The sequence below is a fragment of the Vipera ursinii genome, assembly GCF_947247035.1.
Source record: "Vipera ursinii genome assembly, chromosome: 3".
NCBI classification, from domain to species: domain Eukaryota; kingdom Metazoa; phylum Chordata; class Lepidosauria; order Squamata; family Viperidae; genus Vipera; species Vipera ursinii.
In genome coordinates, this window is record NC_139516.1 from 118,968,095 (window position 1) to 118,984,083 (window position 15,989).

The 15,989-nt window shown below is 40.4% G+C and overlaps 2 protein-coding genes across 2 annotated transcripts; both read right to left on the reverse strand.

Moving 5' to 3' along the window:
* Positions 1-1,182: 1,182 nt before the first annotated feature.
* LOC310637908 (protocadherin alpha-5-like) lies at positions 1,183-4,362 on the reverse strand (the record flags this gene model as incomplete). Its single annotated transcript, XM_083358529.1, has 2 exons — positions 1,183-1,319; positions 2,002-4,362. 2 exons carry the CDS (start codon positions 4,360-4,362, stop codon positions 1,230-1,232), a joined length of 2,451 nt encoding a protein of 816 aa, XP_083214655.1. The 3' UTR covers positions 1,183-1,229.
* Positions 4,363-10,806: 6,444 nt separating this feature from the next.
* LOC310637913 (protocadherin alpha-8-like) lies at positions 10,807-13,085 on the reverse strand (the record flags this gene model as incomplete). Its single annotated transcript, XM_083358534.1, has 2 exons — positions 10,807-11,004; positions 11,244-13,085. 2 exons carry the CDS (start codon positions 13,083-13,085, stop codon positions 10,897-10,899), a joined length of 1,950 nt encoding a protein of 649 aa, XP_083214660.1. The 3' UTR covers positions 10,807-10,896.
* Positions 13,086-15,989: the final 2,904 nt, after the last annotated feature.

A 15,989-nucleotide genomic window follows, 5' to 3' on the forward strand; every position in this document is an offset into this window, starting at 1 on the left:
CATATGGCCTACTGGGTGGGCATGGCCAGCTCTACATTGTTCGCATCGAGGGTGCCTATGGGGGCCTGGGCAGGAGTGGGACAGATCTGGGGGTCTCTGGCAGAAGGAGGGTCTCTGGGCCAGGGCCAAGGCAGCGGAGGCCATTCCCTCACTGTTTCCAGGATGGCTTCATGGGCCACATGAAACCACTTCGCGGGCCGGATCTGGGCCCCGGGCCTTGTGTTTGACATGTCTGCTATAGCGTTTTTGGATTTAGCTTGGTCTAGGTCAGGGATCTGCAACTTTGACAACTTTAAGACTTGTGGACTTCAGCTGCCAGAATTCCTCAGCTGGCTATGCTAGCTGAGGAATTCTGGGAGCTGAAATCGACGATTCTTAAAACTTGTCAAGGTTGCAGACCCCTGGTCTAGGTTCATAGTTTCCCAGTTGACATTCTGTATGAGACTGTCCATGTTTTATTAAGGAGCTTTCATTGTGTATTCTGACTGCTGGTTGGTGTTTTTGGATGTGCTCTTCTAATCTTCTGCCTATCTGTCCTACAGAGTCTACTGTCTGCTAAGGCTGAAAATGCTGTTACATGATAATACCTTTAGGCAAATCAGATACAAGAGCAATAAGGAATAGCCTGCCCATTTTATCTTTAAAGAAGCTAAGCAGCAATATATTTTTACCTCTCTATTGTGTTACCAAGGATATGTTCTTGCCTCTTTCTAAATCTAAATTCCACCAGCCTATTTTTGCTCCATTCTATGCAGATGTTGCTGCTCTCTTTTCTCTATCCCAAGTTGGCCTTCACAGATGTCTAGAAGCCTTTAATACATTTGCTTACGAAAAAATTAGAAATTAGTTTTCTAAAACAGAAATCCTAACTTTCACCAAAAAGCTTTTTCCGTAATTGAAATATTAACAGTAGATCTATTGAGCAAATGCTGGTGTTTACTTTCAAACATTGGCCTTCTGTAGCCATCAAATAAATGAACTTCTGACAAAAGGCACAACAAGTTAATCAAGACTGCCAACCCACAAAGGCAATATTTACATGTCTGCAGCAATGAACTGTTGAAGGCCACAAGATCTTAAGCCTCCTGCTAGATCTTAAATCCTCAGTGTGTATAAGGATTCATCTATTTAAGAAACGATCCAATCCACATTTTTGAGAACAGTTTTTATTTTCTTCACTCATCAGGAGATAGTCTTGGAACTGCATCTTCCAAGATTTCACCCATTTTCTATTGGGAGCCTATGGGTTCTCCAATTGTTACATCTGGATATCTTGAGTATTTGGATTGGAGAGCAACCAGAGACATCTGGGTTATAGGCTAAATTGGGAGGCTAACAAAATATAGCCAAAGGCTATGGCAGACCGCATCTATATTGTTCCCAAGAAAACCTTATGGGACATCAACTATTCCCACCAATTTACTCAGGAAGTTATTTAATGGAAAAAAGGCTAGCCTGATAAAAATTGTCCTGCAAAACTCTGTGTCGATTTCTAGAATGTATTGGTTGACTGCTTGATGAGCTACAGATTAGTATTTCAGTTCCCAGCCTTGGCAGCTTAAAAGGGTAGGGGCTTCATCTCCAATAATTCCTGTTGCTGAGAATTCTGGGAGTTGAAGTCCACATATCTGAAAGTTACCAAGTCTGAGAAACATTGCTAGAATCTGCTTAGAATTAATATAAGACAAATAGAAGAATAAAATTTATTTTTATATCATACAGAAAATTAAATATGATTTTGAAGCATATCTTTGAATAGCACTATCATTCCAAAAATATTTCCTTACAAAAATAGTATAGATTTGTAAATAAATATCCAGATTAGAAAACCAGGTACTAGTGACCATTATTGTAAATGTAAAATGACAGACAGATAGACATAGATAGATAGATAGATAGATAGATAGATAGATAGATAGATAGATAGATAGAAGACTAATCCTAAAGTGATAAAACAGAAATATGATTTTGAATGAATGTCAAACAAAAATAGAAACTCACCTCTTTAGCTGAATCTGGGAGCAATTCTGTCCCACTCCTAACTTCCCCATTATTTGCAAAAACGGGAATGTTGGGACTGAAAATCATAAGGTCACTCTTGGCACCAGCCTCTGCGCTCACCCCTGCCAGGATGTGGCTGTGGCGATTGGAATAGGACCAGCTGCCCATTTCACTGGCACAGACCAGGGTGGCCATGCCAGGGCCATAAACCATGGATTCCTTTGCCTTGCAGTGGCATCGCAGGGCCACGTAGATGAGAGTGGCAAGCAAGAAGAGGCTGGAAACAGAGCAGATGGCAATGATCAGATAGACGTTGATCGAGTCCTCCAAAGGCACGAAGGTCTCCACTGGCTTTCGAAGATTAATATCCGATTTGATTGTCTGACCATTTGTCACCAGTGACACACTCAGGGTGGCTGTGACTGAGAGCTGAGGTTTTCCATGGTCCTTCACCAGAACCAGAACACTCTGGATTTTGCCTCCTTCTGACTCGTCCAGTGAATATTTGGTACTCACCTCACCGCTATACTGCCCCACAGACCATGGACCACTGCTTTCTTCAACCAGTTCGTACCTGAGCCACGCATTGTACCCAGAATCCGCATCCAAGGCATGGATCTTGCCTACAATATGCCCAGGCATCACAGGGACCACTAGAAGAATCACGTTCTCTTCTGATGATCCGGACACGGCAGGTGTATTGTCGTTCTCATCCAGCACAAAGACCTGAACAGTCGCATTGCCACACAAGGAGGGCATTCCAGCATCCTTGGCTCTCACCTGGAATTCCAGCAGTTTCAACTCCTCATAATCCAAGGACTGCAGAGCATAGAGCTTTCCATTCTCTGAATGTACAGAGATGTAGCTTGACAATGGCCACAGCTTCTCGTCTATCCAATAGGTGATCAGGGCATTCTCAGCTACGTCTGGGTCCGAGGCAGATACTGTGAAGATGTGAGCACCAGGGGGATTGTTCTCCTTCACAAAGACTGTGTAGGAGGACTGTGTGAAGGCTGGAGCATTATCATTTATGTCACCAATAGGCACTAAGAGGCTGATGCTAGAAGACAGGGGTGGAACGCCCTGATCTTCCACTGTCACAACCATCCTGTACTCAGCCACCTGCTCTCGATCTAGGACTCCACCAACAATCAGGGAGTAGTAGTTCTTGAATGTGGACTCGAGTTTGAAGGGTACTCCAGGGGGCAAGAGGAAACAGTTGATTTGTCCATTGGTGCCAGAATCCCTGTCAGAAGCACTGAGGATGGCTACCACGGTCCCTGGAGGGGAGTCCTCTGGCAGTGGCACAGAGAAAGAATTCACAGATAACTCTGGAATATTGTCGTTTATGTCCAATACATCAACAAAAACTTCACAATGTCCTGATAATGGTGAACTGCCTTTATCTTCTGCAACAATTTGAAGTTCATAGCAATTAGTACCTTCATAGTCCAATTTTCCATTCACTCTGATTTCACCTGTTTCAGAATTCATAGTAAATAGCTTTGTGATATCAAGAGGTAGGGTATTACTAAAAAAATAAGAGATTTCACTATTAATCCCCTCATCTAAGTCTGTTGCATTCAGAGTAATAACTAATGACCCACTAGCTGTATTTTCTAGCAACTTTATCCTATAAACAGATTGATTAAATACAGGAGGGTTGTCATTAACATCCAGCACATTGATGACCAGCTGAAGAGTTCCTGTGTGTTTTGGTTCACCCCCATCAGTGGCTATCAGTACTAAATGATGCACAGGGCTCTCCTCCCTGTCAAGTGGAACCTTTAACACAAGTCCTACAGATTTACTCCCATCTTCATCATTTCCTGAATCAAGAGCAAAATGATTGTTTGTAGGGAGCTTGTAAGTTAACAGAGCATTAGTACCAATATCTGCATCAGATGCTCTCTCTAAGGGGAATCGGGTACCAGATGCTGTTGTGAATTCAGCCATGCTCAGGATCTGTTCCCTGGCAGAGAAGACAGGAGCATTGTCATTCATGTCTTTGACTTCCACCTCCACATGGAAGAACCTCAGAGGTTTCTCCACAATCACCTCCAGATGAAGGACACAGTCTGCCATCTTGGCACACAGCTCCTCCCTGTCTATCCGGGAATTTACAAACAAGATCCCATTCTGCAGGTTTACCTCAAAATAGTCCTTCACTCCTTTGGACAGCATCCGGAACATCCGAGGCACCAGCTCGCTCACCTCCAACCCCAGATCTTGGGCGATGCGGCCCACAAAGGTGCCGTGCTGGGATTCCTCCAGCACAGAATAATGGAGCTGGCCGCTCCCCATTTTCCAGGCGGTCTGGAGCAGAAGCAGCTGCAGCAGCCCCTTCGGCCAGGTAAGCATCGCAGACACAGGCACAGCACCCGCAAGCTCTGCTCTTGTTCTCTAAACACCTTGTCTTCAAGGGGTCAGGAGCGGAGCCCACGTAGCCCAGGCATACTGGCAATTCTTTCATAGGTTGGATCTTGGCTTGTAATTTCTCTGTTGTTCGATATTTCCCTTGCGGATCTGGCCGTCAGGAACGTCTGTCCCTTTAAGGGAGGGGCTCTGCATTTTCAGTTTCACTTAGGTTTCCTTAGGAAACAGCGACCTCTTGTGACCGCATTTCAAAATGGAGAAACAGACCTCCATTCTTTATTCAGCCTCTGTGATGGGAGGGGGTGCTATTTCTTTATGTATCTCTGATGTGTAATTTTACTTCTTTTGTTCTTTAACTATTATGATTTAGATCTTATATTCAGCCCTTGGTGGTTCTGTGAAAGTGCACTATAATGGAATGAATATTTATCTGCTTCTCTGGCCATCTCCCATTGTTCCCAATAGATGAGCACCAGATAGATAGGGGAAAGTTGAATTAGTTCCAAACCATTTGAATCAGACTTTTGACCAAGATGACAAACAGTGTAACATTAATTACAAAGAACCGCAATAGGGTATTCAAATGCTATGAAAGCAGAAGAACCTTTCCAGTTTAAGTTCTGAGATCTTGGCTGGATATGCAGCTCTTGAACATATTAGACAAATGACAAGCAAGTTCTCATGTGATGTCTTAACTGGCTTATTCCTGAAATAGATTACATGTTGTAATGAATCTTATCCGTGTATTTCATATGATCCCTGTTTAGCTTATTTAATTTTGTACTAAATCTTTTGAGAAGGAAAAAGATAGTGAAATTCAAACTTCACTCTTTTTATTTCAAATGATTTAATGCGTATGTCACTAACCTCACATAAGAATTTTTCACTTTTTTTCTTTTATACACACACAGACCCCTACAGACCTACTGAACATCTAACCCTCATGAAGGAATTTGTACCTTTACTTTTCATAGCTCAGAAGAAAACAGTAGCAAATCAACCTCATTAGCCTTGAGGGGAAAAATTCATGAACTCAGTCACCACTAGTCAGCCTTGAATCAAGAGGATCAATCAGGTTTTTTTATACAAACCTTTACTGTAGTTTTTGTTTCCTCAGGTAGAGTAGCCCAGATATAGAAACCATCTGACAATGAATGTTTGTCTTTGCATGTTTTATTTCCTCCACCTTGGGACCAAGGAAACAAGTCAAAGGTCTCTTCCGTATGATATGCCTTCAGCTTCTTCAAGGATGCTATTAAAATGCGTCCTCAATCACATTTTCTTATCTTAAGATTATAAACGCATTTTTCAATTTCTCTTTTCTTTCCACCCCCATAATCCTTATTGCCCTTATTAGCACTTTTTTGAATTTATCCAAAACTATACTATTTTGCCCAGCCTTGGATATAGTACTTGATAGGGCTTTAAATGTAATGCAATTACTACTTTCTATAATTTAGAAAATAAATTATATGGCACTGAAACAACTTTATGGGTGCTCCATCACTGGAGATTTTTAAAAAGATGCTTGATAGTCACCTGTCTGAGACGGTATAGGTTCTCCTGCCTGAGCAGGGGGCTGGACTAGAAGACCTCCAAGGTCCCTTCCAGCTCTATTCTATTCTATTCTATTTCCTTTTTGGGAGGAAGATACTAGGCATTGAAACAACTTTTTGGTACTATACTACATGTGAAAAGTAAGCTAAGTCAGTGTTGGTTATTGAATATTATGTTAATATTCAATATCACTTTCAAGGTCATAAAGAGATACACAAAGAACTTGTTAATTAAAGAGAAGGGGAAGCTAAGTATTTGAATCACTACAGATAGAAGACTAACTTAGATTATGGACAAGCAGCTGTTTCATATAGCTTAATTATTATCTGTGATGAAGTTTCTTATCTGGTTGAACCGGGTCTGTGACACTGCTGTGGGATCCTAGCCACAAAAATGTATTGTGGGTCTTTTACTTAGTAATGGTGATATGCTGAATTTATAATTTTAATTATCCACCAGTTTAATGGATTAAGTTATCACCTTTGTCATTGTTTAAATTAGTGGTATATACTGATAAACAAAAAGGGACGCGGTGGCTCAGTGGGTTAGGATGCTGAGCTTGTCGATCAGAAGGTCGGCAGTTTAACGGGTCGAATCCCGAGTGCCGTGTAACAGAGTGAGCGCCTGATACTCGTCCCAGCTTCTGCCAACCTAGCAGTTCGAAAGCACGTAAAAATGCAAGTAGAAAAATAGGGACCACTCCAGTGGGAAGGTAACAGCGTTCTGTGCGCCTTTGGCGTCTAGTCATGCCAGCCACACGACCACGGAGACGTCCTCGGACAAGCGCTGGCTCTTCGGCTTTGAAATGGAGATGAGCACCGGCCCCTAGAATCGGAAATGACTAGCATGCATGTGCGGGGGAACCTTTACCTTTACCTTACTGATAAACAATGATATTAAGAAAAAATGAAAACAAAAATCTTCCTACTCATCCACAATGAAATATCTTGTTTGAGTTAAAGAACTATAGAATCATGATTTTTTTTCCTAACTTTCCTACAGAAAAAGTAACAGAATGAAAGTTGCATAGAGTTGCTTATCTCTTTAAAAACTGTTTCTCATGATTTACAGTCTTTTAAAAGGACAGACTCCATGAAGATAAAAACTGCAGTAAATGAAGGGGAAAAAAATCATTCAGCCTGAAATTTCTGTCAGACACTGCACCCTTACTGAACCAATTTATCCAAGGGGTTAGGGCGATATACCCATCATAGTAAGCAAATGTTATCATTAATGAAGATTTAACTAAAATATGTGAAATTCAAAAGAATATGAGACAAGGATGTTCTCTATCTCCCCTGTTATTTATGTAAGTGTTAGAAGTTTTGAATAGTGATATCTGAGAGGATAAGAACATTACAGGAATAAAAATCAGAAAAGAAGTTTATAAATCGAGGGTTTTCACTGATGACTTAGTTACATATTCTTGCAAGACCCCAAAACACTTGACAAAGAAGCTAAAAGACTTTGGAGCTTTAGCAGGCTTCAGAACAAATAAACAGAAAACAAAAATGCATGTTAAGAATCTTCTCAAGAACATGAAATATTGACAAGAGAGTCAGGTTTTAAGATGGAGAAAAGGATTAAATACCTTGGAGTTATATGGACAAAGACAAACTCCAAACTATTTCAAAACAATTTTGTACTTGCATGGAATTGCATTAAAAAAAAGACCTTATTAAGATTTGATAGTTTTTATTGATGTTTTATCAAAGACGTTATTTTTATTTCAGACTTTACCAATATTGTCAACCTGATATCCCATTTAAACACTGGCAAAAAGATATTTTAAATTCATATGGCACAGGAAAAAACCGATAATTGCCAAAGAAAGAGGAGCTTTAGGTTGAAATTGTACTTTGATATTTGCTGCTTGGACTTTATGAAAGTAGGCGACTCTCCAAAACAAGAAGATTACTTGAATTAGAGGGACATGAATTAAGATTTGGATGGCATGCCTACTTGTTAAAGGTTAAAATGAATCTTGACTTTAAGAATCATTTTGTTGTAACATCCGAAGGTTTTGTAATCATAATAAAACAAGATTCTCTATAAAGGTACTGCTTTGGGTGTCACCCTAGGACGTTTTTTTCAGAAAAGACCAATAGTGAGCTAAACTGGTGGGCTTATGGTCAAATAATAACTTTCATTCAAGGTAAAACTACTATTAAATTTAAATAGCAATAGGACTTAGATTTATATACAGCTTCACAGTGCTTTATAGCCCTATCTAAGCAATTTACAGAGTCAGCGTATTGCCCCCAACAATCTGGGTCCTCATTTTACCGACCTCAGAAGGATGGAAAGCTCAGTCAACATTGAGCCTAGTCAGGATCAAACTCCTGGCAATCAGCAGAATTAGACTGCAATACTGCATTCTAACCACTGCATCAACCCAGATCTTAAGAAGAGTTAGAGTCAGAAGAATGTATCTGTCCTTGGTTTACTTACATACAATTAAAAGAAAGATTTAAACTAGACAGAAAACAATGAATTTGAAATCGTATTGTGTAGTAATGATGAACATATTGCTAAGGTTTATAAACTGTCATTAAAATTAAATTTGGAGAATGAATATATGAAGCAATGCAAAATTCAGTGGGCAAAGAATTTGTGGTTTAATATAATGCTTGAACAATGAGAACATGTGGACAAAGGGTTTGAAATTTACATTGAAAAAAATAAATTGAACTATACTTTTTTTATAAAACGATGTACCATTGGTATTTAACACCCAATAAATTGTCAAAGTTGTATGTCACAAGTTAATGCTTTTTTTTCTTTTCTCCTCTTCATACTACACTTCTCTGTCCCCTTTTCCCACTATTTTCATTAAAGTTGACATTGTAATGTTATTATGTTCATTCTACTGCTCTAAAAAATTTAGAAGTTAATGCTTTTTCTTCATCCTACACCTCTCTTTCCCTATTTCCCCTTTCCCCACTGTTTTCATTTGTATTTTATACTCCAATAAGTTTAATAAAATTATATTATCTGAAAACGAAGAACAAGCTTGATTGCACAACCACCATCCTAGTTCTACCAAAGGTCATACACCAGCATAACCAAGCTATGTCCAGGCCAAAAACCTGACTGAAAGAAGTCCAAATAACCAGTTATCTCCAGGACCTTCTATAATCGTAGCACTACCACCTTCTCCTCCTCCTCCTTTTGGAAACTGACCCAAAATGGACAAATACAAATGGATCTGGTGAAGCTTCCTCAAAACAGTGGAAAACATACTGCTGTGATTCCTTTCACTTTTGATTGAGTTCTTTGAATCAGTTACTATCTCCCCATTAGTGCAATTCAACGTTGGAACCTCCTTTTGAGTTTGGAGAGTTTTTTTAAGATATTCACTTTTCCCCCACATCTGTTTCCATTTACATGTTCTCACAGATCTTCTAACACTGCTTCTGGTCTCTTCTAGAAGTTCCTCGAAATTCCTTGTAGGTTCGGTCCTGACCTCTTTGTCTTTCTTGGCTCTGGCTTCTTTTCTGGGAAATTTCTGTTTCTATAGAAATAGAATACCAATCTCAGGCTGTCAAAACCTTAGATCTCCAAATCTTATTTTGTTGAATGTTGCAAGGATTTCCCTTCTCCAATCCCTTCATATTTCATCTGTTTTCTCAGATAGGATTGAATTGCATAAAATAAAGACCTGGGTTTTTTATATGACACAATCCTTTCCCCACTCCAAGAGCACGTACTAAGTTGACACCATTCTCAAAGATATGAAGAGAATTATAGAATTTAAGTATTGGTTGGGACCTTGGCTTGGGAACATCACTTGATTCCTTCCAACCTCAAAATGCATGACACTGCAGATTTTGCAATAAAAACAAGATAAAAGAATCCACCTAATGGTTGTTAAACTGAGAAGGCCGTTCCAGTTTGGATTAGAGAGCTCTAGTACAAGGTGATCTTTGATTATTCTAGGGATAGGACTATCCATTTATTAGTTATCATTTCTGTATTACAAATGAACAATCCAGCTATTAACCCCTTAACAATACATTCGATTTCTAAATTTACCAACACTATATTAATAAGATAGAAGCCCCAAATCAACTTACAAATTAAGTTCTGTATATCTAACAGGTTAATAATATTCAGAGAATTTGCAATCCACACACTAGCCATAAATATTGTCACAAAAAAGTCTTTTCATTGAGAATTGATTCATCAAATAACAAAACTATCAACATGGGAAAAATCACTCATTATTGTTCATCTGTAAACAAGACAAAGATTAAGAATAATTTGGCAGGGGAAAATGATAATATAAGATGAAGAGTTAATGATTTAATAGCAATAGCACTTAGACTCATATAACACTTCCCAGACCTTTGCAGCCCTCTCTAAGTGGTTTACAGAGTGAGTATATTCACCCTATCAATCTGAATCCTCATTTTACCGACCTCGGAAGGATGGAAGACTGAGTCAACTTTGAGCCGATGAGGATCAAACTCCTGACAGTGGGCGGAATTAGCCTGCAACACTGCATTATAACCACTGTGCCACCCACCTCATGTTTATATGTTTACCATCATATAAGACAGATTCATTTCCTGTCAACTAAACAACAAACTGCCTTTCCATCTTTCTGCAGCTCCTCAAATTCAAAAAATATTTTTATAAAAAAAATATTAATGATTTGTAATTCAATTTAAGTACCATCAGTGTCAAAACCTAACAATCCAAAAACAACATTATCCCAAGACTAATCCTAAATGATAAGCATAGAAATAGGAGGCTGGGCGGATGAGAAGGACTCAAAGAGCTAGACTCACCTTTTTAGCAGAATCTGGGGGCACATCAACTCCATTGATTAGTTCCCCATTATCTGCAAAAACAGGAATGTTGGGACTGAAAATCATCAGGTCACTCTTGGCACCAGCCTCTGCGCTCACCCCTGCCAGGATGTGGCTGTGGCGATTGGAATAGGACCAGCTGCCCACTTCACTGGCACAGACCAGGGTGGCCATGCCAGGGCCATAAACCATGGATTCCTTTGCCTTGCAGTGGCATCGCAGGGCCACGTAGATGAGAGTGGCAAGCAAGAAGAGGCTGGAAACAGAGCAGATGGCAATGATCAGATAGACGTTGACTGAGTCCACCAGAGGTACAAAGCTCTCCACTGACCTTCGAAGATTAATATCCGTTTTCATTGTCTCACCACTTGTCACCAGTGACACACTCAGGGAGGCAGTGGCTGAGAGCTGAGGTTTTCCATGGTCCTTCACCAGAACCAGAACACTCTGGATTTTGCTTCCTTCTGACTCATCCAGAGGATATTTGGTACTCACTTCACCGCTATACTGCCCCACAGACCATGGACCGCTGCTTTCTTCAACCAGTTCGTACCTGAGCCACGCATTGTAGCCAGAATCCGCATCCAAGGCATGGATCTTGCCTACAATATGCCCAGGCATCACGGGGACCACTAGAAGAATCAGGTTCTCTTCTGATGATCCTGACACGGCAGGTGCATTGTCATTCTCATCCAGCACAAAGACCTGAACAGTCGCAATGCCACACAAAGAGGGCATTCCAGCATCCTTGGCTCTCACCTGGAACTCCAACAGTTTCAACTCCTCATAGTCCAAGGACTGCAGAGCATAGAGCTTTCCACTCTCCGAATGTACAGAGATGTAACTTGACAATGGCCACAGCTTCTCGTCTATCCAATAGGTGATCAGGGCATTCTCAGCTACGTCTGGGTCCAAGGCAGATACTGTGAAGATGTGAGCACCAGGGGGATTGTTCTCCTTCACAAAGACTGTGTAGGAGGGCTGTGTGAACGCTGGAGCATTATCATTTATGTCACCAATAGGCACTAAGAGGCTGATGCTAGAAGATAGTGGTGGAACGCCTTGATCTTCCACCGTCACAATCATCCTGTATTCAGCCACCTGCTCTCGATCTAGGACTGCACCAACAATCAGGGAGTAGTAGTTCTTGAATGTGGACTCGAGTTTGAAGGGTACTCCAGTGGGCAAGAGGAAACAGCTGATTTGTCCATTGGTGCCAGAATCCCTGTCAGAAGCACTGAGGATGGCTACCACGGTCCCTGGAGGGGAGTCCTCTGGCAGTGGCACAGAGAGAGAATTCACAGATAATTCTGGAATATTGTCATTCATGTCCAACACTTCAATGAGAACTTTACAGTGCCCTGATAATGGAGAATTGCCTTTATCTTCTGCTACAATTGGAAGTTCATAGAACTTACTTTCTTCATAATCCAATTTTCCAATAACTTTGATTTCCCCAGTAGCAGAATTTATACTAAACAACCTTGTGTCATGTACAGCGATGCCATCATGAAAAAAATAAGAGATTTCCCTATTAGTCCCTTCATCTAAGTCCGTAGCATTCAGATTAATAACTAATGACCCACTAACTGTATTTTCTAGCAACCTTATCCTATAAACAGATTGGTTAAATATAGGATGGTTGTCATTAATATCCAACACATTGATGACCAGCTGAACAGTTCCTGTGAGTTTTGGTTCACCCCCATCAGTGGCTGTCAGTACTAAATGATGCACAGGGCTCTCCTCCCTGTCAAGTGGAACCTCTAACACAAGTACTACAGATTTACTCCCATCTTCATAATTTCCTGAATCAAGAGCAAAATGGTTGTCTGCACTGAGCTTGTAAGTTAACAGAGCATTAATGCCAATATCTGCATCAGATGCTCCTTCTAATAGGAACTGGGTGCCAGAGGTTATGAATTCTGATATGCTCAGGATCTTTTCCCTGACAGAGAAGACAGGAGCATTGTCATTGATATCTTTGATTTCCACCTCCACATGGAAGAACCTCAGAGGTTTCTCCACAATCACCTCCAGATGAAGGACACAGTCTGCAGTCTTGGCACACAGCTCCTCCCTGTCTATCCGGGAATTTACAAACAAGATCCCATTCTGCAGGTTTACCTCAAAATACTCCTTCTCTCCTTTGGACAGCATCCGGAACATCCGAGGCACCAGCTCGCTCACCTCCAACCCCAGATCCTGGGCGATGCGGCCCACAAAGGTGCCGTGCTGGGATTCCTCCAGCACAGAATAATGGAGCTGGCCGCTCCCCATTTTCCAGGCGGTCTGGAGCAGAAGCAGCTGCAGCAGCCCCTTCGGCCAGGTAAGCATCGCAGACACAGGCACAGCACCCGCAAGCTCTGCTCTTGTTCTCTAAATACCTTGCCTTCAACGGGTCAGGAACGGAGCCCAGCCATACTGGCAATTCTTTCAAAGGTTGATCCTTGGCTTATTGTGATTTCTCTGTTGTTCGATATTTCCCTTGTGGATCTGGCCGTCAGGAATGTCGGTCCCTTTAAGGGAGGGGCTCTGCATTTTCAGTTTCACTTAGAGGGTTTCCTTATGAAACAGCGACCTCTTGTGACCGCATTTCAAAATGGAGAAACAGACCTCCATTCTTTTTATTCAGCCTCTGTGATGGGAGGGCATAGGAAACAGCGACCTTGTGTGTCTCAATTTCAAACAGACTGCCATTCTGTATTCACGACAGATTTCTAAGAATTATCCAGTCTTCATGCACAGTTACATGCAGTGTAAGTACATTCCTGATCACATAAATGAAAAGCTAACCCAAATATAAGAGATTAATCCCCTACAGTCATTAAAAATGTAATTAAATATTATATTAAGTCACCCCATATATTTGTTTAGTACTTTTATTTGTATGGACAGGAATGAGACATGTAACTATCTGTAACTTTGTGATCTCATCCATTGTTCACAGATGTACCATGGTGCCATTGAGGGAACACTGAATTGGCTTCAAACCATGTGAACTAGTTATGAGCAACATGAATAATAATAAAACATCAGTACCAGCAAGGTACATAAAAGATAAGAGATAAATATGAAATACTGTCCGTGTTACTTTCTGTTTCTTGCCCAGGGTATGGTGTTCTTAAATAATTCAGATAAACGATAAGCCAAGCAGTATGTGAATTTCCAAAACATTTAATTTGATGTCTAATTGAGTCTTTCATTGAGAATATTTTTTAAATTATGAGGAATTGAATAATCATAGAAACCTATTCCCTTTTTGCTTGCCATAATGATACTGACATCATAATTTCAAAAACAATGGACATAAAGCAACTTAATTGACAACATTTAGAAAACTGATAAACTGATGTGTTGCCCTAAAAATTGAATATAACACGCAATCTACCATGGCTTGCCACTCACGTCATCAGTTTTGCATAATATATTCTTTCATGAACAATTAATACTTAGATTAATAATTAATAATTAGAGCTACTGTGTTCACACTTCAGAAACATCTGGGAAGGTCCCTTGTTTTAAAATAGTTGTCATATTTCTTGCAGCCCATATAGCTGTGAGAAAATTGCCTACCAATCTTGATCATTCATTTTTCATAAGCTGATTTATATATATTCTTTTTAGGCTCTTTACATATTCCCATTTTAATATGTTTTGCTCTGTATGTTTCAACTTATGAGTATAAATGTAATCATTTAAAATGTCATAATGTTCAAGTTTTCTCCTCTTCCCCTTTGTTTTCAGTTGTCTGACCTGGACTGTATTGTGTCGTAATCTAAAAAAATAATCTGAGGAATCTAACTTAGAATCACAGGGCTGGGAGGGACCTTGGAGGCCTTCTAGTTCAATCCCCTGCCCAAGGCAAGGGTTTTCATATCATCTTGGACAAATGATATCAAATCTTTTCCTGTATATCTCCATCAATGGAGAATCCTCAATTCCTGGAGAGAAGCTGTTACACTGCTTAATAGTTCTCACTGTTAGGAATTTCCTTTTTATTTCCAGGTTGGCACCCTCCCTTGCTATACTATTTTGCATTTTGTTTTAATTATACATAGTTTATCTAATGTGGCTTGGGAAAGAGTAATATAGTTTCAGGGTGGTCCGGTGGCTCAGTGGTTAAGGACACTGAGCTTGTCAGCTGGAAAGCTGATAGGCCAGGTTTAAGACCAAGCACTGCGTGAGGGGGAGCTCCCGTTGTTTGTCCCAGTTCCTGCCCACCTAGCAGTTTGAAAGCATGCAAACGCAAGTGGACTAATAGGTACCACTTTGTGGCCAGGCAACAGTGTTCCATACACCTCAGCATACAGTACAGTCATGCTGGCCACATGACCATGGAAATTTCTTCGGACAATGCTGGCTCCCTCAGCTAAGAAACGGAAAGGAGCTCTGCCCTCCCCCCCTAGAGTAGGACATGACTGGCTGGGGGAAACCTTTACCTTTATCTTTTTTGGATAATTTATATATGTACAAAGAATTATAGATTTACAAAGTGTGGGATATATTGAAAGAGATTACTCTTTCACAATGGAGAGATACTCAACATTTACAACCTTGGATCAGTGGATTCTGTATTTCCCCCCCCCTCTTCATGTATTACAAAAGGAATGTTTAAAAAAATGGAAACTGGTTTAACCATGTAAAATCAGGAGTCCTCTGGTTTCCTACCAAGTAGTGGTCACAGGAGCTTAACCTTTCATATTTGCCTCCAGTCTGATGAGGACCTGTTGATCAACTTCTTTTAATGAAAGGTGTCAAGCCAGCTACAGAGTCACTTACTGTAAATAGGCAGCCCATCAAGCTCACATTTAAGGAGTTTGTCAAGCCACCCTGGTGTTAGCTGTATTGGATGCCTCCAGATCAACAATGTGGCTAACTCCAATTATTTTATCATTTTATCTTGAGCAGAGTTACTATCTTGGAGCATAGCAGAGTGGCAAGCTAAATAGACTGAGCCACATTTTACCTTTCCCCCCGAACCGGTTCGATTTAGAACTCTTGGAACTGGATAGTCTCTGTGCATTTTTTTGTCACTGTAATTTGCAACCAGGAAAGTAGTCTAGCTCTTGCAAGGGTCAGCATTCTTATTTCCTCCAAATACTGTACCTGATTTCCATTCATTCATTCATTCATTCAATTCAATTCAATTCAATTCAATTCAATTCAATTCAATTCATTCATTCATTCATTCATTCATTCATTCATTGTGACTCTTTAGTGCTGGTTATTGACTTAAAA